Source organism: Oryctolagus cuniculus, chromosome 6, assembly GCF_964237555.1.
Source record: "Oryctolagus cuniculus chromosome 6, mOryCun1.1, whole genome shotgun sequence".
In the NCBI taxonomy this organism is placed as follows: domain Eukaryota; kingdom Metazoa; phylum Chordata; class Mammalia; order Lagomorpha; family Leporidae; genus Oryctolagus; species Oryctolagus cuniculus.
The window spans coordinates 144405505-144428875 of NC_091437.1; the positions used below are offsets into that span (position 1 = coordinate 144405505).

Consider the following 23371-nt stretch of genomic DNA (forward strand, 5'->3'; position numbering starts at 1 on the left):
GCCAAGAACTAAAGACAGTGCTTACTCTGCTTCATAAGGACAGAATAAATCACAGAATGCATTATCAGAACATAACTACAGTCAACTCCAATTGAATCCAAAATATCCCATTAAAAAGCAAGCAAAGTGCCTTATGACTGCTATGCACAACCAAAACCATCGTAAAAAATTAGAGGAAAATGTCAAATATTAATGGCAGTAGTACTCAAACAGTACTTTACACTTTGTGTTTCTGTGTGGGTGCAAACTGTTGAAATCTTTACTTAATATATACTAAATTGATCTTCTGTACATAAAGAGAATTGAAAATGAATCTTGATGTGAATGAAATGGAGAGGGAGCGGGAGATGGGAGGGTTTCGGGTGGGAGGGAAGTTATGGGGGGAAGCCATTGTAATCCATATTTATTAAATAAATTCATTATTTATTAAATAAAAGTTTAAAAAAAGATTTAACTCCCAAAGGAAAAAAAAAAAAAAACAAAAAAAAAGATGAATCAATGGATAATTTTCTTCTTTCTCCTTTCCAAAGGGTATATATAATAAGCATGTAATTCTAATTCTTTTAAAATGTTAATTTAAAAGATATAGGGATATTGATTTGCTGCAAATATATTTTCCTAATTCTTGAATTCCTAATCATATCTTGCTCTATTACTAGGAGATATTAAATTAAGCAAAAATAATAGATTGATAAAACAAACTCTTTTCAGTTCTAAATATCTAATACAGCTTAAAACAAGATAGAATTATTTTCTCTCCATGATTAATGAGTGACTCTTAATTTAAATATCTCCAGACATCATACCTTCCTTATTATGAGCTTATTTCTAGTTACCACTATCTTTTTTCCTCATCAATTGACAAATAATCCTGAAAGGGCTGATAGGGTATCTTAAGTTCAAGCGTCTGTATGCAATCTTTGAACACAGATGCCTCATTCTCAAGAGGAGAAAAATCTTAGAAACACTGGGTATTGCCCCTTTCTTGCTTCTTTCAGGAAATCCTTATCCCATAGATCCTTCCCCTAAGAATGGGAGTCCAGGTGTCAAAATGAAGGACAGAGGCAGTTTCAAGGAGCAAATGGCCATGCCAATATCTGAGCCTGCTGGTTAGACAGTTGGCTCTTCCAAAAATGCCAGTTCAGCATTAATAATCTATCAGCCGTTTTCTTCAATGATGAACTGGTGAGTAGAAGAAGAGGGGGAAAAAAGAGAAATCTAATGTGGATGGCAAGAGACAGCTGTGGAGTGCTCCTAAGGGACATCTCTCCATTCTAGGTTTTAAAAGTCAGCAGAAAGAAACAGATGGGAAAGACTCTAGGAAGCCGTCAGCAGCCTGTATGCTTAAGTCAGGATCTGAGATGCTACAATCTTAATGTACAAATTCAACCAGAATTCCTTCACACAGCAGTACTGCACCCCATGCAATCGTTTCCCACTTGCCCCTTTCACACCAACATGGGGTTGGTGCCACCCCAAGAAAACTTCTCAATAGCAAATATTACAAAACTCATTCTTGTCCCTAAGAAGTTCTATAAACAGGAAATCTTTTTTAGACAAGGATGTATTTTTTTTTTTTCATGACTGCCTTTGAAAATCTGAGCATACACACATGCACTTCAGCACTAGAACTGGATTTAGGAAACTTGGGCCTTCTTCTACATTCTATCACATTGCCTGATGCTGTGAGCAACATCTGAATTTAATCAATTTTCTGAGCATCTACTATGAAGCAGGTATTTGAAACAGAAATCCTAAATTCTGCATGTAAATTGTCAACTTTCGCAAAAACAAGAAAAAGGTACACAGACATTGAACCTTATCTAGAAGTTAATAATAAATAAATGGGTGGATAAGGTCATAGACTCTGGCTCTCCTATGAGTAATTAACCAATCAAAAATCTAAACATTATTATATAAGAACACATCTTCCTTGCCCTAAATATAACCAGATAATTCAGGTAATTCATCTAACACAGAAGACAATGATTCATAATCCCAATTCACATATAGAAAGCTTTCAAATATTTTAAAAAGTGAGCCCCCAACTACAAGCAGAAAGCCTAATATTAAACAATTGATGAAAACAAATATAAAAAGAGACCAGAATGAACTATAAACACTTGAAATGAAGATGAGGAGTTATCTCCTTTTAAAAAACAAAATATAAATATCCTCAATGAAACCTGGAAAAACACTAAAAAAGTTTCCAATAACCAAAATCATCTTGAAAAAATTAGAAATTATAAATGCACAGAAAGTTATAAAAGGTAGCAGAAAACAAAAATAAGTTGAAAAAGACAAAATAAGTCTAGAAAATTTATTATCTCAAAAATAGTAGGTGAAGAACATAACTGATATCAGATAAATAATTCAAAAAAAATTCCTAGAAATAACATAAGTTTCCATTTGTAAAGTTCATTAAATATACAATACAGTAGATATAAGCCAACTTTCACTAATGCACATTCTTATGAAACTTCTGAACACTAGGGCTAGTATGAAGAAAAAAATCACTGTTCCTCAACAGTTGAGACAAGGGCTGATAAAAATCATTGAATCTCAAAATGTTAAATACACTCAAATAGATTGCCTTTTAGGTACTCTATTATTTAACACAGATCAGGGAAAACATGATATTTGTCTTCTGGGGACTGACTTATTTCACTAAGTATACTGGTTTCCAGTTGCATCCATTTTGTTGCAAATGACAGGATTTTTTTTTTTTTTTTTTTTTTTTTTTTTTTTTTTTTACAGCTGAGTGGTATTGTCATGTGGTAAATGGAGACAATATTAGCACCATCTCATATAATTATTATAAACAGGTAAGATATTTAAAAGTAACAACCACCAATATGGTCTAGATAACAACCCATCGAAAAGCTATTACCATCAACCGGTACAGTGATATCAAGGTTTATAGGCTCAAGAGCAACCGTGGCTAAGATCAGTGAATGCCTAGTAAATGCTAGCTACTACAGTTAGTTGCTTATTTGTGTTTTTACAATTTTTCTTTCTATGCAGGATATAAGCAATTTTTATATCCTGAAAAATGTGTTACTTTATTGAAAGGCAAAAAGAGGGGCTGGCGCTGTGGCATAGCAGGTAATGCCACCGCCTGCAGTGCTGGCTTCCCATATGGGCACCAGTTCAAGACCCAGCTGCTCCACTTCTGATCCAGCTCTCTGCTATGGTCTAGAAAAGCAGTAGAAGACAGCCCAAGTCCTTGGGCCCCGGCACCCCTGTGGGAGACCTGGAAGAAGCACCTGGCTCCTGGCTTCATATCAGCACAGCTCTGGCCATTGTGGCCAACTGGGGAGTGAACCAGCAGATGGAAGACTCTCTCTCTACCTCTCCTTCTCTTTCTGTATAACTCTTTCAAATAAATAAATAAATATTTAAAGAGAGAGAGAGAAATATCTTCCATCTGCTGGATAACTCTCCCTCCTGCATGCCCTCCCAAATGCTTACAAGAACCAGGACTGAGCCATGCTTAAGACAGGAGCTAAATCCAGGTCCTCCACCTAAGTGGCAGGGACACAAGTACTTGAACAATACCTGCTGCTTCTCAAGGTGAATGTTTTTAAATATTATTTTAATTTGGCTATGTAGAAGACTGAGTAATGAATAATCAACTTAAATACTGGGAAAGGAAAAGAACTCAACCTCTCATCACGTTGAGTCAATAATTGGGGCACTTTTGGAGAATCATACTATGTCAGGTTCCATTCTGGTGGCCTTCAACCATAATTTAAGAAAAATTATGGATCTTTCATAGAACATCACATTTATAAACTCCTTCAAGGCAGACTCTATGTCATCCTTTTTGATCACAGCTGCAATGAAAGAAGCCACAATAAAAAGACTCAAGACACTAAGTTTTAAATTCACTCTCTGCTACTAATTATGTGACCTTGCCAAGGGAGTCTTCACAGCCCTAGCTATGAAATGAGAAAAAGAGCACCTGTGCTAGCTGCCAATGGATCAGCTCTGGCTCAAATGAGAAACTGTACTTTGAAAAGTACAGAGTGCTGTGTAAATCCAGGGACTTATTATTTCCATGATGATGGCCCTAGCAAACACATGGATGCCAAAGCTACCATCTGTTGAGTTTCAGTTAAAAAAATCTTGGCCAAGCAAAGCAAGTCAGAGGAAGACCAGCACTTCTGAGGGTTGGATGATACTTGGCAAGCAAAGAGGACAAGAGCTGGCATTAGAATCAGAGACAAGGCCCTCGGCACCCAGAAAACTTAAGTCTTACCACCCTTGAGGGTAGGAAAGGAGCAGGGGATATTAAGAAGTATAGATTGTATTTCTATCTTGGTAAAACTGTGAATTTGGTCAGGTTTATTATCAGCATACCTTTCAACTTTCCTTTCAGAAACTATCCCCACTTCCTATGGTTTCCCTAAAACTTCAACCCCAGATGGTAGAATCTGAGCACTCTGTGAGACCTCCTGCTTGGAAGGTGTACCTAACTCCTGCTCCACATGCAAACACCCACTGAAAATGAGTCTCTTTGGAAAATGCCTTGTTCTCAAAATTGTACCTGCCCCTAACATCTGAGAATAAGAAGTCCTATTCCATACCCGCCCTCCATGGGGTTAGTTATCACAAAATTAACTGATTTCCAAGAAATTGTCAAAGACCACATGTTCTCAAAGGTCATCATTTAATAGACTAATTTTTTTAAAAAAAGATGTATTTATTTGAAAGTTAAAGTTACTGAGAGATAGGGAGAGACAGAAAGAGATCTTCCATCTGCTGGTTCACTCAGTGGCCATACGACAAGGGCTGGGCCAGGCCAAAATCAGGAGCTTTATCCTGGTGTCCCATGTGGGTAGCAGGGGCCCAAGTACTTGGGCCATCTGCTGCTGCTTTTCTGAGGCCACTAACAGGGAGCTAGATCAGAAGTGGTGCAGCTGGGACACAAATTGTGCCCATATGGGGTGCTGGTGTTGCAGGAAGAGCCTTAATTTGCTACACCATAGTACCAGCTCCTAAGAGGCTCATTTTAGAAGAAAATTCTGAAGATGATAATGTCTTAAATATTCTTAAAAGTGCCCCAACTAGGAAATTAGATGGACATCTTTTTAGATAATATGTTAAACAAATTCCACATCTAGTGCTTACTAGCTGAGTGACCATGTGTGACTTACCTTTCTGTGTCTCTTTTGTTATTTGTAAATAAGTATAATGGTACTCTCATCATAGGGTACTCACCAGCAGCACCATTCAGAGAGAAGAGTACCTGATTTCAGGGCTAAATCATCTGCACTATAATGGTCCTTTCTCTATAGTTATCCTTGCTAATTTTTTATTTTCAAAAGCTCCCTCCCCACAAACTCCATTCACATAGCCCATGAACTGTCAACTTCTCAACAACAAAAGCTTCATTTGAACTTGTTTCCAGTGTAAGGATAGCTCTATGTCTTCCTTCTTCCAATGTCTCCCCATGTTTACACCCTCTTCAGCCTTGACCTCTCTCCTGTTATCGCCATTTCTCCCTTTCACTTTGATAGGTTTCATTTCTATACATGTGCCTCAAGTGGAGTCCTCATTACCCATTTAATCCTTAAACCCTCATTACACAGATTTGTCCCCATGATTCAGAAGGCCCTTTTCTTCTTGCCACACCCAGTGAGTATTTCCCAGGACACAGCTTTCTGGCTCTCTGTGCATCAGGCAATGCTGACACACTCCACGCTGCAATGCTTTATCTACTCCATTTGGCCACATCTTTTTGTCTCTTCTGCTTCCTCTTCCTTGGCCCATCCCTTAAACATTGCAGCTGCATGGCAGTCATGCTCCTCTCACACCAGGAAATCCATTGCTCTTGTCCACCAGGTCTCTTGCCATCAGTGTGTACATAGGTTCTGAGAAGTATGCTATGTGAATTGGTGGTTGATTGAGGTGGTAGGAACAGCATAAACAAAGACAGCAGGGATTCAAGGTAAGCTGTCAGCCCAGGAAATAGTATTGAGGAAAATGTCTTAGGAGGAAAGTGGCACATGAGCTAGGAGCATGAAGGCCATGGCATTCTGGGAGGGAAGGAGTTTGGACTTCATTTTACTGGCAGTTAGGAGCAACTATGCATTTGCCACTCTACAACGAAACAACCTCGAAATCCTGTTGTTTCCCCATGAAGCCTTTCTTTTACCACTTTTATGTTTCTTTTTTCCCCTAGAATGACATTATTTCAGCCTCTCTCTTTTTTTTAATCTTTGCAGACTAAATCTAACTTTCCACAGCAGTGACTTCCCTCTACATACATACATACATACATACATATCAAACCACCTACAATAACTTTTCAAAGGGCTCCAGGGCAGTGTGAGGATGTTGATGTGGGCAAGGAAGCCCCTCCTTCCCGCATGGATACAGAGACCACAGGCTCTTCCACAGCCTCCCCTGCCTACGTGTCCTGCTCAGGTCTCTACAATTTTGTTGTGATACATTGGCAATATATGTCTTGAAACTCTGTAACTTCCAGAATGGGAAGGTCAAGAGCTTTAGATTTTTTTTTTTTTTAATATCCTAGCTCTGCTCACAGAGCTGGCCTTATAGCAGGTATACAATGGAGACTTATTGTCCAAATAAAATAACAGTTGTGCTAATTGTGTCTGCTGGGCACACAGATGAATTTGAAAGGCAATATGGGAAAACAAAACTCCAAAATTATGGGCTCTTCACAAAGAAAAGATGCAAATGTATAGAAAGCTAACACCAAGATAAACATGTTAATAGAGATGTGGGCCAAAAACCTGAAAGAATTTTCTTCATTGCACAGAACAATGAAGCAATGTTTTATTTTTCTTATAATGCTGTTTTGTTTTATGTTTCCAAGGTTTCCGAGAGACAACTAGTACGTTAGGACCAAACTACCAAGCTAGGACAAACCAGAAAGCAACATAGTTCAGTGAAAAAGCAAGAAACATAGAATAGGGCATATTTGGTTACCAAGCCCAGCTCTGCCACACATTAAGAAATCATTTATCTTCTCTGTGTCTACATTCTCTCATCTATTAGATGGGGGAAATCCCACTTAGCTCACTGCAGTAGGAAAACTGATTTCCTAAGAATGGACATAAAGACCCTGGCTCAGAATAAGCACAAAAATAACATCAGTTCTCTTGTTCAGTCAACCAGTAGTTAAGTACCTTCTATGTGCCAACCATGGCTGCAGGCACTAGAGATAATATCAGAATAAAAAAAGTCAAAAGCATGGTTTTTTAATTAGTATTACTCATCTATAGTCCCTGTGAGAAGAGGATGGAAGCACCAAGTCCTCACTCTGTGAAAAATATACATCATGTCCACATACATTATATACAACTGTAAGGGGATCAAGGATCCTATGGAATTCTTCAGGGTCTTCTTGTGATCTTACTTTAAGAACCCTGCCTTTAGACTAGTGTCTTCCAAGAATGACTGAGGGCACATATTGGATGCAGGACTCCATTTCTGATTTAGCAAGAACAAGTAGCCAGGGGAGGGAAGTAGAAACCTGGATGTTACCAATAATCCTAGGGGATCTCATCATATATGGAAACTCTGGCCAAGAAGACCTCAATCTCCCACAGACCTGGTTTTCCTAAGCTTATGACAATTATTATAGAAATATAAACCAAACCCTTCTAGAGCTTGGCACATAATAGTCAATAAATAAATGTAAAGGGCCGGCGCCGCGGCTCATTAGGCTAATCCTCCGCCTAGCGGCGCCGGCACACCAGGTTCTAGTCCCGGTTGGGGCGCCAGATTCTGTCCCGGTTGCCCCTCTTCCAGGCCAGCTCTCTGCTGTGGCCAGGGAGTGCAGTGGAGGATGGCCCAGGTGCTTGGGCCTTGCACCCCATGGGAGACCAGGAAAAGCACCTGGCTCCTGGCTCCTGCCATCGGATCAGCGCGGTGCGCCGGCCGCAGTGTGCCGGCCGTGGCGGCCATTGGAGGGTGAACCAACGGCAAAGGAAGACCTTTCTCTCTGTCTCTCTCTCTCACTGTCCACTCTGCCTGTCAAAAAATAAATAAATAAATAAATGTAAAATGAAAAATATTCCACTTCTAAGCCACAGGAAATAAGTGCTATTCTATATACAGTTCCTAGATGACTCTGTAAATCTCACAGTTTAACCAGGCAGAAATATTTACTAAATGACTGTAATGTACAAATGCTAGGTTTTTAGAAAACTAACAAAAGGCAAGAGCTGGGGACCACAAAGCATGGATGTGCATCTGATGCTGCCTTCCAAGGTGGAAGGGGGAGAAGGAAGATGGGGACTGATCAAGGCCAGAAGCTGAGTGTCCCATCCCCATCCCTATTCCCTGATCTTTCTCCTTTACCTAAAAACCTTTTTTCATCAATGAAACAATCACAAAATTCAAATAAAAGAAAAGACAAAGCACATCTACTAAAGTCTGGTTAGTAATTTATTTTTCTTCATGTGATGCACAGGCATCCTCTCCAAGTACAAAAATGAAACCCTCCACTGAAATGTTCACATTTTACAACCTCAAATATCTGTGTTAGACAACCACGTGCCTGAGAATTCCGTAGCCATGCCAAATTCCAGTATTCCATATCATAGTACCAGAGACCAGCAGGAAGTCCTGGGAAACCCAATATGTTAGTATCCAAATTCAATCTCCTAAACCACTTTTTTACTTTTGGAAACAATTCCCTCATCAGGTACTATACTCAATTTGTAGCCAAATAAAACATGTTCTTTGCAGGTGAACAGTACTGCTCCCATTGTATACAAGGACATGTGATGAATCACCCAATTCTGTATCCGAATCACACAGACTGCAAACATAAGCCGGGCCCCAGTGGCCCCTGACTTCCTCAAGGTTTAATCACACTAGAAACAGCTAACTCTTTCTTAGGCTTCTCTTTATGGAATCCAAGGCTCACCAACTCTAAGCAAGACCAATACATTTTTCCTACTCTGGCTAAATTCACCTTCTGTGGCCTCTTAAAATGTTTCTTCCATTTCCTGTCTTTGAGTTATGGCCTAATTTTTCCCAAAAGCAAGGCTTATCCATTTTTTTTTCCACCAAAAATAAAAAAACCCAACATAGGGAACTTTATAGCAAATTCATTAGCTACTAACTATAAAATTAAATTTAAAAGTATTCTTTTTCATGCCAAAGCCAGTGAAATTCTAGGGTACATCCATGCTTGAAGTCCGGACTAACTTGGAATCAGAGATGTATATTTGCCATGACTATACTGCATGGGCTTGTATACTGCAGCCCAAGGAACTCACCTTTGGAAAGTTGTTTCCTCCTAAACCATCCAACTACCTACAAAGTCCTATTGCTCTAAGTCCCCTGTGCTTGTGAAGTTCTCATTATCAGCAGACGTTTAATACAGAGAAAAAATATACTCCAAATAAAGGAGAATAATTGCGAGGCACAGCCACTCTGGAAAGTTTGGCAATTTCTTATAAAGTTAATACTTACTGTATGACTTGAAAATCCTACTCCTAGCTATTTACACAAGAGAAATAAAGTCAGGCTCACACAAAAACCAGTAAGCAACTGTTAACAGTAGCATATTCAAAATAACAAATTACTGGGAATATTCTCAATGTACTTCAATTGGTAAATGCACAAACTGCAGTTTATCCATTCAAAGGTATACTACTTGGCAACTAAAAGGGCTGGGCCATGGATTCATGTAGCAACAAGGATGAAGCTCAATGCACTACATTACATCAAAAAAAAAAAAAAACCCATACTCCAATGGCAATATAGTATGAGATATGATTTATATGACATTCTAGGAAAGGTCACAGTATAAGAACAGAGCATTAGCTGTCAGGGTAGCTGTTGCCAGCACAAAGAGTTAACTACAAAAGAACAGGAAGGAATTGGAAGGGGGAATGGAATTGCTCTACATCTTGGTTGTGGTAGTAGTTACAAGAATTTACATGTTTGCCAAAACTTAAAGAACTACAAAGAGTGATTTTATTATAGGTAAGCTAGATGTAAATCCAAATTGTAAAAATTTTTAAATATTACTAGAAAATTGTGAAACAGATCAAGAAAGACAGAGAAAACAATACACTTGAAATGTGGACTGGCATCTCAAAAGTAATTGTGTAAAAGTGTGAAAATATTTTATCTGGAGAGGATAAACAGAACTTTATCTCCTATTAACCAAATTTAGGTTATAATTGTAAATATGTATTCATTCTTGAAACAAAAAAGAATCCATGTTTTGTTATGTAACTTGGCAATAAGATTTATGTCAGCAAACAAAAATACCTTTCATTTCACACTTGATTTTTTGTAACCCAATTTTAAGGGTTATATATATATATATATATATATTCTATATGTAGTATTTCTTTAGTTATGTAGTATATATAGTATGTATATATGTCTGTTTCTCTGCCTCTCTCTCTCGTCTTGAATGGTTATCTGGATTAATTTGGTTAGATTTTAATTGGGCCATAGCTTTATGATTCCAGCAGTTTTCCAAAGTCACTTTCAAAGAACCCATGAAATTTTTCCTCTTTTGCAAGAACTGACATTTCTCTTTGCAATCAACTTACTTTGCATATATATTGTATGTTTAGGTAATGATCAATCAGAGGGACCAGCCTTGAAAATTACTGGTGTTAAGTGGCAGGTACATTTTTGGTGGGGGAAAAATGATCTAAGTGATGAATCTTTAATGAATATACTCATTATAACTTTTTTTTTTTTTTGACAGGCAGAGTGGACAGTAAGAGAGAGACAGAGAGAAAGGTCTTCCTTTTGCCGTTGGTTCACCCTCCAATGGCCGCTGTGGCCGGCGTGCTGCAGCCAGCGCACCACGCTGATCCAATGGCAGGAGCCAGGTGCTTATCCTGGTCTCCCATGGGGTGCAGGGCCCAAGCACTTGGGCCATCCTCCACTGCACTCCCTGGCCACAGCAGAGAACTGGCCTGCAAGAGGGGCAACCGGGACAGAATCTGGCGCCCCGACCAGGACTAGAACCCGGTGTGCTGGCGCCGCAAGGTGGAGGATTAGCCTAGTGAGCCACGGCGCTGGCCATCTCATTATAACTTTTACTCCCTTCTGTTTCCTAACTGCAGATAGCCCTAGAATGAATGCATCAAGTAATACATTTTAAATTAAGAAAGTTTTATATTTACCAATCACAATTCATCGGTTTTTATCCCAACTCTTCATTCCTTCAGCGAGCACCTACTACTGTGTCAGACTCTGCGTTACCACTGAACTATGAAAATGCCTTGGATGCTTGCTTAGGTGTGACAGGGAGACAAAAAGAGCCAGATGACATGATCTCATCTAACATTTACTGTTTATTGAGCACCTACCAGACCGGATATTAAGAGCTTCCTTGAGACTAACTTAACCCTCCCAACACGCCTCCGAGGTTACTATTATTAAGATTTGCACTGGAAATACAGATGACAGTATCCCGGAGCTGTTCAGTGAATTGTCTGGGAACACACTGCAGGTCCTGGGCACAGCTTGGGTTCAAACCTCGATTGGCCGCAGGACTTGCACATTCAAAACCAACACTGTGAGTACATATGTGACAGCCAGGCACAATGGGGGCTGGGCAAGCCTGAGTCCATTCTGTATCCAAGCCTGAAGGTCAGCTGAAGCTAAGGGCCATATCTCATAACCACATCTGATACACAGTACAAATCTATCAAGTCAAGTCAGACTTCGGATTTAGTGAACAGAATACCACACGCGTCCCCAGCAGAGCACAGGGAGGGTCAGAGGAACATAGCTTGCCAACAGGCTCCTCCTAGCCCCAGCAGAAGAGGCTGCTTAAGGCAATGAGGTAGGCCACTCTTATCACCCAACAGCTTCTGCCCTGTCCTGCTCTTCAGAGAGGCAAGCTGTACAGGCAGCTCCTTGCACCCACACTTAGAAAAAAATCAGACTAAATATAGCCATTTGCTCTCATAAGCCAGCCCAAAGCAGGTGGTACAGCCACATTCCACTTTGGAAAATCAGGAAGGAATCATCTTGATTTACAAGAGTGGAAACAGCAGCTCCCTCACTTGCCCTTGTGGTTTCAAAAGGACCACATACAAGATCTGGCTGAGCTGTGGAGAGTGCTGAGGGTTTAGCCATGCAGATAATGGAGCCCATAGGAAAAGGGATAACCAGACCTGCCTTAGGAACCTCCTCATTCACCTTCCTGCCTATAAAAGTTCAAAAAGCCACAGCACCAGGACTTCCATTAGGAGGCACTCATCACCCACACTGCACTCCGTCTCACGCCCTTTACCGTTCCCACCCATCAAAATCATACTCAAAAGCTCACTAAAATGCTAGTCCTTCCGTTGGGCTGTCCCCAACTAGCTCGGAACTAAATGCTCCATTTGTTCTCAGACCTCCCACGTTATGCTGCTTGTACTTTATTTAGCACTTATATCACTCAGCCTAATCTACTTCTCTATCCCCTTCACCCAAGTGGAAGCTGGAGGTGGGGGGGGGGGACAGAATGGGCCCAGTTCCCTTCCTCATTAGACTCTGCACCAAATTTAGTAGAGTTCCTTGAACATGGGTGATGCTCGCCTGCTTAGCATTGGAAAATGCAGTGAAAAGAGCTTGAGTACTCCTTATTCCTCTTGATGAATTAAATGCACAAATTGGACACTCACTATCAGGAGTTCAAGCATGGGCTGCAGATGCCCAGCTGTGCCTCTCATAACATGTCACCACAGCATCTCATCTGCTGTGACTCAGCACTACAGAACCCAGTTACACCAGCAAAGGTTCCACACCACCTCCCCTTCGCAGCACCAGCCCTTTTTTCTTCTAGTGTTGGAGGACAAGACAGATGAGAAAGAAAAGAAGGGATGAAAGGGATTGGGAAAGGATGGGCTGTGCAATGCAACAGTGGCATTGGATGGCAGCCCTGCCTGTCCTGGCTGAAAGGACCGTGAAAGAGATGGGTGTGGCAGAAACCTCTGCCACAGCAGTTCAGAAGTAGGAGGTGGAGTCTCCCTTCTTATTCACACAGTCACTGGACAGGAGTTTTCAATGACAGGATTCTAAACAGCACACCCACGTCCTAATACAGAGTGATCAACCAAAGCTGCTGGTGCAAGAAATTTCAGACCTGATGGGCTAGAGAACAAAGTAAAAAATAATAAGAAAAAAAATAAGAAAAAGGCAAAAATCAACTCTTGGTAATAAGTGACATGGAAGGTAACTGGGGAACAGATAGTTTTAAAATCACACCATGTTGCTGTAGAGATAAGTACCCCCAGAGAACTTGTCCATTGTCCCTTCGCTTGTCCATCTTGCTCTCCAGAACACATTTGGGAGTTCTCCTTAAGTGTATATGGGAACAACCGCAGAAATCAAAAGCATATACAGCCCACCCATTAATTCTTTCACCTTACATTCACTCAAACTTCATGGAGAATCTACCACAGGCCAGGCCCAAGACCTATTCCTTGCCCTTAGAAAGTGCCAGCAAGTAGACAAGGTGCACATAAGTGACACTCCCAACAAGCAAGGGAAATTATAAAAGTGTGGGTGGGGTAGAATCAAGAGAATCATCCAAGGACAGGATCAAGTCCTCCCTTGATTCATATACACTTTGAGGAGAAATCCATCCAAACAACACCTCTAGTCTCTACCTCTGCCCTGTTATGGGCCCTACTCAGGGGAAGAGAAGTGAACTCTGTTGTGCATATCTAGGAAAAGGAACAAAGTTCAAGGGCACAGCCCCTTACTACCTTTCTTTGGATTCCCCCTGCTTGTTGCAGGAGCCCAGATTCTCTCTGCTGTCTGTTGGAGAGGGAAGCACTCTGTTAAGGGGTACACTCATTCCTGGGGTGCAATATTTGCAAGCCTACTTTACCATCCAAATGTCAGCAAAAATTAAGCCCTATACCCTTGTACTATAGATGATATTTTTAATGCTCCTTGGTGACTCCCTTGACTGTTACTTAGTTCTGAACTCATGTAGAGAGTCATCATTCACTGAGCTAACTGCTGCTAGTGTTTGATTCAATATTTGCTTTTTTTGCACAGCTATTTTGATTATTACCTAGGTTTACAAAATTTTGTTCTAGGAGAAGAGCTACACAGACCAAGAATTGAATGACTTATCAGAGGTCATCTGATAGCCACCTAAAAGAGAAAATGTAGCTCCTCTAATGTGGATATGATTTAGAGCACACAGCTTGCCACTTGAAATCTTTGAGTTGAAATTGTTGTGCAGAATATTCTTTAAATTGTTTTTCATTTGAAGGTGGGAGGGGAGGGGAAGAATATGAATCTGCAATCTGTTGGTCACTCCCTAAATGCCTGTGACAGCCAGGGCCAGGCCAGGCTGAAGCCAGAAACTCTAGCCAGTCTTCCACATGGATGGCAGGAACCCAAGTATTTGAGCCATCACCTTCTGTTCCCAGATGCATTAACAGGAAGCTGGATCAGAAGTATGGAGCAGCCTGGAATTGAACCAGCATTTCTTTATTTTTATTTTATTTATTGACAGGCAGATTGGACAGTGAGAGAGAGAGAGACAGAGAGAAAGGTCTTCCTTTGCCGTTGGTTCACCCTCCAATGGCCACCACGGCCGGCATGCTGTGGCCGGCGGGCTGCGGCCGGTGCACCACACTCATCTGAAGCCAGGAGCCAGGTGCTTCTCCTGGTCTCCCAAGCGGGTGCAGGGCCCAAGGACTTGGGCCATCCTCCACTGCCTTCCCGGGCCACAGCAGAGAGCTGGCCTGGAAGAGGGGCAACCGGGACAGAATCCGGTGCCCCGACCGGGACTAGAACCCGGTGTGCTGGCGCTGCAAGGCGGAGGATTAGCCTGTTGAGCCATGGCGCCTGCCAAACCAGCATTTCTGCTAGACCTGGAATAGAAGGACTATGTGCAATGTTCATCTCCTCTACTTTTCTTTAAAGCACTGAGGATGAAGCGAGGAGGAGAGAAACTGGGGAAAAGGGAGTAGAAATACCCTTCTTTAACTCTGGGCCATCAGGCATTTATACTTTACTCATGAAACAATTACTGTGGGCTTCCTAAGTGCCAGGCACTGCATTCTTCAAATACACGGATGACCACAACACTGTCTCTGATAATTCCAATTTTCTCCTTCCCCTATATAACATTGTAACCCATTTCTGTTAGAAAACAATCTAGCTCTAGAGAAGCTAGCTCTCTGTTTAAATAAACAAAGGCAATGAATGCTAATATAATGCAACCCAAATGCAAACCATAAAGTGGTACCCTGTTCCAGGCCAGGGAAGCATGGCACTGAGGTGCCCAGCTGCTCATAAATGCAAGAAATAGATTGCCATTAAATTTGGAGAAAAAATATAATCCAGGGTAGTCATAAAACAATAAATAAAGGGCATCTCTTTGTAAACACAAGGGTTACAGATTCAGCCAAGTAAATGAGTGCCTGATTTGCAGTTAACATTTTACAAGCTCAAGTTTACTTTAGAAAAAGGCTACACATCATAAAAACCTTCTAATTTGTTACTGCTCAGAAAGACCACCTGGCATGAACGAGTGAAAAGTTAAAGACACAAAACCCACACAGAACAGATATTTGACTGAATGGTTGACACTGGTTACAATGCCTGAATCCCTTATCAGAGTACCTGGCTTTGAATTCCAGCTCTGCCTCTTGATTCCGATTCCTGCTAATGCAGACAGTGGGAAGCAGTGGAAATGTTTCAAGTAGCTGGGTTCCCACCACCCACATCGGGGACCTGGGTTAAGTTTCTGGCTCCTGGCTTCAGTCGGTTGTGAAAGAATTTGAGTAGTGAGCCAGTGAATGGAATATCTGTCTCTTCTGTCTTTGTCACTCTGTCTCTGACCCTCAAAAAAATGTGCCAATACACAACTGTTTTAAAGGAGTGAATTAGGATGGAGTGCACATAACATTTACTGGAGACCTGGGTTCTAGACACCCTACTATCAGCTCTTTGTTTGCTTTTTTAATCCTCGATGTTCCCCAGAAGTGGATAGTGAGCATGTTTGGAAACTAAGGCTCAGATGTTAAATAACATGTATTATATTCCCTATTCTAGTTCCTTTGGAAAAAAAATCCCTCATTCTCAGAGTCACTGTTTCCCAAAAAGCTTGGTAAACTGGTCTTTAGTTGGTCTTGGCCTGGGAGCTCCTATGAGATAGCCATGTCCTTCAAGACAGTTAGATCTTTGTCCTGAAGGCAAAAACCAATAACAACCCATTTGTAGTTCCCACACACTACATATGTGCCCTAGAAGGACAACATCACTCTCCACAGTAGATGGAAACTATTACTCTAAAATATCTTTTGAACATCAGGTGGAAGAGAAAAGCACTTTCTTCAAGGTTACCCCTACTTCAAGTCTTCACAAACTCCCCTATTTTGTGGTATTGAGGCTTCTAAGAAATCTCTTTCCATTTTTGTGGTGCCTGTTACATAATCCCCATAAGCATATTTGCCAGGAAATCCACAAGCATTTACTATGTATCTACTATGGGTCAGGTACTGTGCTGTCAGCTGCGAATACAAAGTCAAAGTCCTGACCCAAGGGGCTCGAAGTCTAATAAAGGACAGATTAGGTAGAATAAGCTTTCAGACAGATGCAAGTGTGTGTGCGCTAGGGTAGCTCAGTGCAGGAGGCCCCTACAGATTGGGCTGGAAGTGCTGGGAAGGCAGAGGGAAAGAAAGGCCTGGGATAGATTCCCAGAGGAAGTGAAGTTCCCCTAGAGCCATCAAAGACCAAGTGGGAGTACAAAGAAAGTCCCTATGTGGGCTAAGAAAATTGCCTTTGTGAAGACCAGACACAGGAATCCTACTTGCAGTAAATGTTTTAAATACTCCCTTCAATTATCATTGTGATTCAAATGCAGGATCTCCAGTTAACTAAAAGGTACTTTACTCAAATAAGTCACTAGAAAATACACTCTAAGTCATCCAAATGCATTTTTTTTCCAAAGCCTATTTTTGTAAGCTATGGCTCACTGGTGTAATTACCCATACGACAAGAATATGATAATATTTTTACTTCTTGCAGTGAACAGAAAAATGTTCCCAAAAAACACTGTGGACAGGTAGGTATTTGGCACAGGAGATAAGACGCTGCTTGGGATGCCTGCATTACATAAAAAATGCCTGGGTTTAAGTCCAAGCTCCTCTCCTGATTCCAGCTTGCTGCTAATGCACACATTGGGAGGCAGAAAGTAGTAGAGTCCCTACCACCCATATGGGAAACCAGGATTGAATTCCTGGTTCCTGATTTAGGCCTGGTACAGCCTTAACAGTTGCTGGTATTTGGGGAGTGAACCTTTGGATAGGAGATTTTGCTCTTTCTTTTTGCCTTTCAAATAAGCACAAATAAAAGAGCACTGTGAACTGGTCACAAGTGGGTGTCCCTTAGCTGAGGACACAGAGAGTGATCAGAATCGATGCATCGGATGAATGAGGCAGAAGGGGTACCAGGATGTTAGTCAACCCCTAGTCTCAAGCTCCAGATGAACTTTACCTTGGTTTTTCTGTTTTGGGAGTGGCATCAGAAGTCTTCTTTTACTGTCAACTGTAACAGTGCAAAAAGCCAGATTCTCACTGTATGAGGGCCTCTGCACAGAAAAGAAAACCTAGAACTGTTTTTGAGAGACAGAGTGGGCTTCATTTTCTTATTATCACGGCTGGGAAAGGTGGAAGAGGCCAGCTGGGAATCTCTGCACCTGAGATAGCCCAAAGGCAAGTTCCTGAATTTATGGGAACCCAGTGTAGGCTCTGAACTGCTGATAAGTTAGGGTAAGACAGCAATTATAAGGTAAGTAAGAGTCAGATGAGCTCAACCTCGCTCTCATTCTCTCTCCTGGGACCAGGAGGGGCAGGAGAGCAAGCAGGCCCTAGTAATTCCTTCTCCTCTCCAGCCTACCAGGGCACACTTCCCCTTGGCAAGGAGCCTGACCAGCTAGCAAGCATGCTCTTTCTCCCCGTCGGTGCTCCTCCGACCTGAACTACATTCGGGAACTTTACTTCTGGAGGTGAACCTTGGCTGCACTTTGCTCCACGCTGATTTCACTTCATCATTCAGACAAGTCAGGCAGCTTGGCCTACAACGTGACATCAAAAACACTTCTGGTCTGCACACAGTTCTTGTTCCAGAATCGACCCTCAACAAGAAAGCCTGTATGCTAGGCTAAGAGAACCTGAAAGGAAAAACTCACAAAGTGCCCGACACTGCTTTCAACCAGGAAGTTCAGAGGAGAGAGGACAGCAGAGACGGCAAATCTAAACGCTCACAATTATGTGAGGCAAGAAGAGGGTGGTCTTCAAAGGCTCCGCCCTCCTTAAAGAGGTTGCAGATTCCACTCGGTTTAGGTAAACTTTGCTGACCCCGGGAGGCGCTGGGACACCTCTACCCTCAAGGTACTTCTGTTGCCCACTGAGGACGGCCCTAGACCCAATCGCAGTCCGAGCCTCGCCATGACGCACCTGGCCTCGCCGGGGTCCGCTCCCCACGTGCAGGGGCAGGGTGAGCATCCCTGGCCCGGTGACCACCCAGCCTGCCCTGGTGGAAGGGGGCTGGGAGCCAAGGCATCTCGGGGCTGCAGCCTCAAGCTGGGCTCCTCTCGGCTCTCCCCCTATTTCCAGCACAACGTCTCGCATCAGGGACACTGTTCCGTCACCTCTACCCTGAAGTCCTGCGCACCCACAAGTCTCTTCAAAGCAACTGAAGAGAGCGCCCACAGGCCTCCGGCGGCTCAGGTGAGTGCCGGGAGGTGTAGCAGGAAGGGGCCCGCTCTCCGCCACCCCCTTTCCTCTCCTCCCCACGCTGCAACGGGGATGTGTGGATCGGGGTGCGCGGGGTAAAAGGGAGCTTAAAATGCCCCAAGCGTCCCTTACCTTCCACAGCCATTCTCTCAGAGCTGCCCTAACGCATGCATAATTTTCTCGGCCGAGGTACTCCTCCTGCCCCGCGCTCCCCCCGCCTCTCGCTTTCGCCTAAATATTCTGCGCTCATCTGCTCCAGGACCAACCTGCCGCGGTCACGCAAAGCGAGCAGCCGGCTCCCGGCTCGGCGCGGGGCGCCATGGGAAGTGTAGTTTCCGTGCTCCGAGGAGGCTCGGGAAGGCGCCCCGAGTCCCCCGCGGTACTCGGCCCCATCGTCTCAACGCGGGGCAACAGCTCCGGCTTGGGCTAGACCACACCGAGCCATCTCTCCTGGGGGGCCTTGTGAAGAGGCTTCGGGGACGCGGGAAGTGGCGGGGACTACATCTCCCAACATGCCGCGCGCCGGGTTTCGCTCGGCGCTCAGAATACAGATCCGTGATTGAGACCTTCGCTGTCAGCTGGAAAGGGGTTAGGCACCTGGCCGCGGTGAGGGGAAAAGAGGGAGCGCTCTTGGAATGTCCACTTCCTAGCCGGTCCGGGGGCCTCAGTCACCTGCTACGCCCCCTGGTCCCCGGGCCGTCCTTTGAATGAGGAACTGAGAGCCCCTGGCCGCCTCTTGTTCTTCACCTGTGGCAGAGACCTGCCTTACAGGGTGCGGCGAAACTTGGTCCTCGGAGCCTGGGCTGTGTGGGGTTGGTGGGGGATCCCGCCTGGCGATGCCCCTTCCTTCAGGTCTTGAGGGGCGGTTTCAGCAGCTAAATACATAGCAAAGGAGTCTGGGGGCGGGGGGATGGGGTGGATATGACTTAAAAATCTCCAACAAGCAACATCACCAAAGGGTTATTCGAAGCGAACTCCAAACCAGGATTCCACCGGGCGTCGTCAGCTGATGGAAGCCAGTCTGGTTTCCCGGTAGGAGGCTTTGGGCTTGCCTGGCCTGTGGTAGGGCCTAGTAACAGTCACCAAAAATGAGTGTTCTTTCAAGTTTTGAGCCTATGCCCTAATTCCAGGTGCTTCGGGTGCTATAAACAGGAGGATCACTTGCAGGGCTATAGAATTCCCGAATTGATAATATTGATAAAATCAAGTTTCCAAATCCCCCCCCCCCCATCTGTATGTAGAAATACAAACACTGTTATAGAGAGCAGGGAAAGGTATGGCCTTAGAAAAGAATAAGGCTCGAGGCCGGCGCCGTGGCTCACTTGGTTAATCCTCCACCTGCAGCGCCTGCATCCCATATGGGTGCCGGATTCTGTCCCGGTTGCCCCTCTTCCAGTCCAGCTCTCTGCTGTGGCCCGGGAGTGCAGTGGAGGATGGCCCAAGTGCTTGGGCCCTGCACCCGCATGGGAGACCAGGAAAAGCACCTGGCTCCTGCCTTCGGATCGGCGTACTTAGTTCTTCCATTAGGCAATATGACTGTATAGAGGTACTCTTAAAAGTGCCTGTGTGTAGCCATTAAGTGCCTTGGTGATATTTTAGCTCTTGAGTTCAGGAAGTTGTGTACAAATCAAACCTAAGGTTTCCCATCTAGGTACAGAGAGAGAGAGAAAGAGAGAGAGAGAGAGAGAGATTGAGATTGATTGATTTACAGTGAGGCAAAATACACGGGAAGAACTTTTCCAACCCAATATGCCAAGCATCCCAATATCTGGAGAGAACTAAGATGCAATTGCTTCCTTTCCCCTTGTGTATGCAAAATCATCAAAGTGTGAAGTCTTTCCTTAGAATGAATCAATGGAAAAGAAAGCCACACAGCAGGCAATATTCATGTTTCTCAACCTTGGCTGTGCACCAGCCTTTTTCAAATACATACTCTTACATACTGCATTAGTCTCAAAAAATCTGATTTGTGGGGAGTTTGGTGGGGGCATTTAAGTTTTAAAAATCTGCAGAAGCTTGTAATCAGCAGTGGTGAAATTGTTGGTCTGTTTTCAAGCATTTAAGATTGGAGTGATATGAAAATGCAAAAGTCACTGAAATCCATTGTTCACTCAAAAACTTCATTCCAGGTCAAGTCTTTGATATGCTTCCTATTGATGTGCATTCCAGTTGACTTGCATTTTTAGTATAAATATAAATAAGACATGAAGGAAATATTAGCCTGAACTATATGAAATAGTATTTGACTGTTTTTAAACCTATAAATAAAGCAGTTTCACTTGGGTTTCCCTAATAAAAAGACGAGCAGCAGAGGTTTTTCAATTCTGGCTGACTGTGAGAATCATCTGGGAGTCTTTGGAGGAAAAAACATTGCGAGGATGCCAACTTTTGGCAAGGTTGTGAAGCAGTAAGAGCTCACATGTTGCTGGTTGTGTACGGACTGATACAACCATTCTGGAAACCCATTTGACATTTTAACCTAAAATGAGGCCTATCTTGTGACCCAGAAATTCTACCTTTATGTGTGTATCAAATAGATATGCATATATGTATTGTGAAAATACGTGCATAATAATATTCATGGCTACATTGTTTTAATAGCTTCAAACTGGAAACAACTCAAATGTTTATCACTAATAGATTTATTAACATGGATTGTGATATAACCAAAGACTCCTATATAGGAGAGATAACAAACTGGCCAATGCGTTGAAATGACCCACCGTTTATTTTGTATGGCTTACAAACTAAGTATTTCTTTTGCATTTTTAAATGGTTGGGGGAAGAACAAAAGAAGCATGATATTTTGTGATGTGTGAAAATTACATAAAAGTATTTATTTAATACCATCAATTCTGCCTTTTGTCCTGCAAAGCCTAAAGTATTTCCACAAGAACCTTTGCAGGAAAATTTGATAAACCCTGCTTGAAATAATGGGAATGAATTTCAACTGTATTTAATGACATGGATGAACTACATCTTATCAAGGAAGGTAGAGTATTCAAAGTACTTGGTCCTATTAGATGTTCAGATCTCCTTTGCCACATCTTCAGATTCATCATTCACATCAGGTATATATCATAGTTTGTTTGCCTTGTTTTAATGTACAGCATTCATTCAACAAAACAACTATTAGGCAGTCACCATGGGTCCATTACTCTTCTTGGGCTTGGGCTTTCAGAGGTAGCTTCTTGAGAATATCAGAGATGGTACCCAGGATGAGTGAAAGGAAGAAAAAGGAAGGGGAGATGAGGAGGAATAAATAAATAAATTCACTGTTCAATAATACATTATAAAGGCTAGGATCAATGTAAAGATTACTTTTATGTGTCAATTTGATTGGGTCACAGGGTGTCCAAATATTTGGCCACTCTGTATATTTTGGGAGGATGTTTCTGGTTTAAATTAACATTGAATTGGTATACTAGAACTATTTAATTGCTCTACTTGTTCTCAGGTCTTCAGAGTCACACTGTAACTAAATTCAGATATGATGTGTTCTCCTGGGACTGCATGCTGAGTTACCTTGCAGATCTTGAGCTTTGCCAGCCCCCAACAAGTTATGAGCCAGTCCCTTAGATAGATAGATTTTATTTTTTAAGAAAAATTGTATTTAATAAATATAAATTTCAAAAGTACAACTTTTGGATTTTAAAGCATACCCAGGATCTTGGATTCAGGTAGATCACCAGGGAAAGAAGAAAGAAAAGCATCAAAGAGGACGTCCCAGAGATCAGATGTTTGAGCCCAGTACCTGGAAATGCACTGAACTTGGTTTGACAAAGGAAGGGGAAGCATTTACAGTGTGTGCAAGGGCTGGGAGGGGCAAAAGATCATGAGAGGGTGGAGGTCAAAGTCAGGATGCACACCTAAAGGTGCTGACGAATGTCCCCATAGCACAAATGCCCCTGTGTTGCAGTGACAGAGTGTTGATCTCCCACTTAAAGTAAAGGGGAATCAATAAAGGATAATAAATGGGTGACAGTATTCAAAGTTGCCCAGCTAAGGTCTTCAGGGGCAATGGCACAGAGGCCGACATTGCTGTCTGTTATTTGTAGATTTTTATAGTCTTTTTACATATTTATATATTTATAATTTTATATTCTTCATTTGTAGTAGAATGTAAAATTTTAGCTAACAATTTATTATTAATATAATAATAGCAATAACTATCTAGGGACTGATTTCATGTACACATGAATGTGAGCATTGCACACACTTCTTTTTTCATTCACAACAGCTCCTGAGCTGAGTATCAGTAACTTTATTGTACACATTAGGAAACTCATGCACAGAGGAGGTAATAATTTGTCCACGTGTATCCAGTAAAGCAGTCGGCTGATTTCTTTCTGGATATTCATTGTCCTCTTCCTTATTCACATAATTTTTATTTCATTTAAGATGATGATGTTCTAGTTAAAATATTATAGCCTTATTTGTGTGACTAAGTTTTGGCTGAGTGGAACTAGTAAAAACTTTGGTTAAGACTTCTAAGAAAAAAAAATTAAAGGATAAATGACAGCCACAGTGGCTCATTTCTACACTCTTCACCTCCTACCAGTTGCCTGCCTTGAACACAGTGCAGTGTTAGTGGTTGGAGACCCAGTAGCCATGCTGAACTATTTGTTGACCTTTATGATTGGTGACATGAGCTA

At 42.4% G+C, this 23371-nt stretch overlaps 1 protein-coding gene across 6 annotated transcripts in view; it reads right to left on the reverse strand.

Moving 5' to 3' along the window:
* Nucleotides 1–19212, reverse strand: part of SAMD12 (sterile alpha motif domain containing 12) — a 485506-nt gene extending 466294 nt beyond the window's left edge. For 2 of the 6 annotated variants that reach the window (XM_051844780.2, XM_070075422.1), the window contains exon 1: nt 18983–19212. In XM_051844780.2, the coding sequence (XP_051700740.1) occupies nt 18983–19109 (127 nt within the window). In that variant the 5' untranslated portion in view covers nt 19110–19212. Of the gene's footprint in view, nt 1–17475; nt 17630–18848 lie in introns of those variants that run through there. The other 4 variants (XM_008255846.4, XM_070075424.1, XM_070075425.1 and 1 more) reach the window with 4 other exon arrangements.
* Between the last annotated feature and the right edge of the window lie 4159 nt (nt 19213–23371).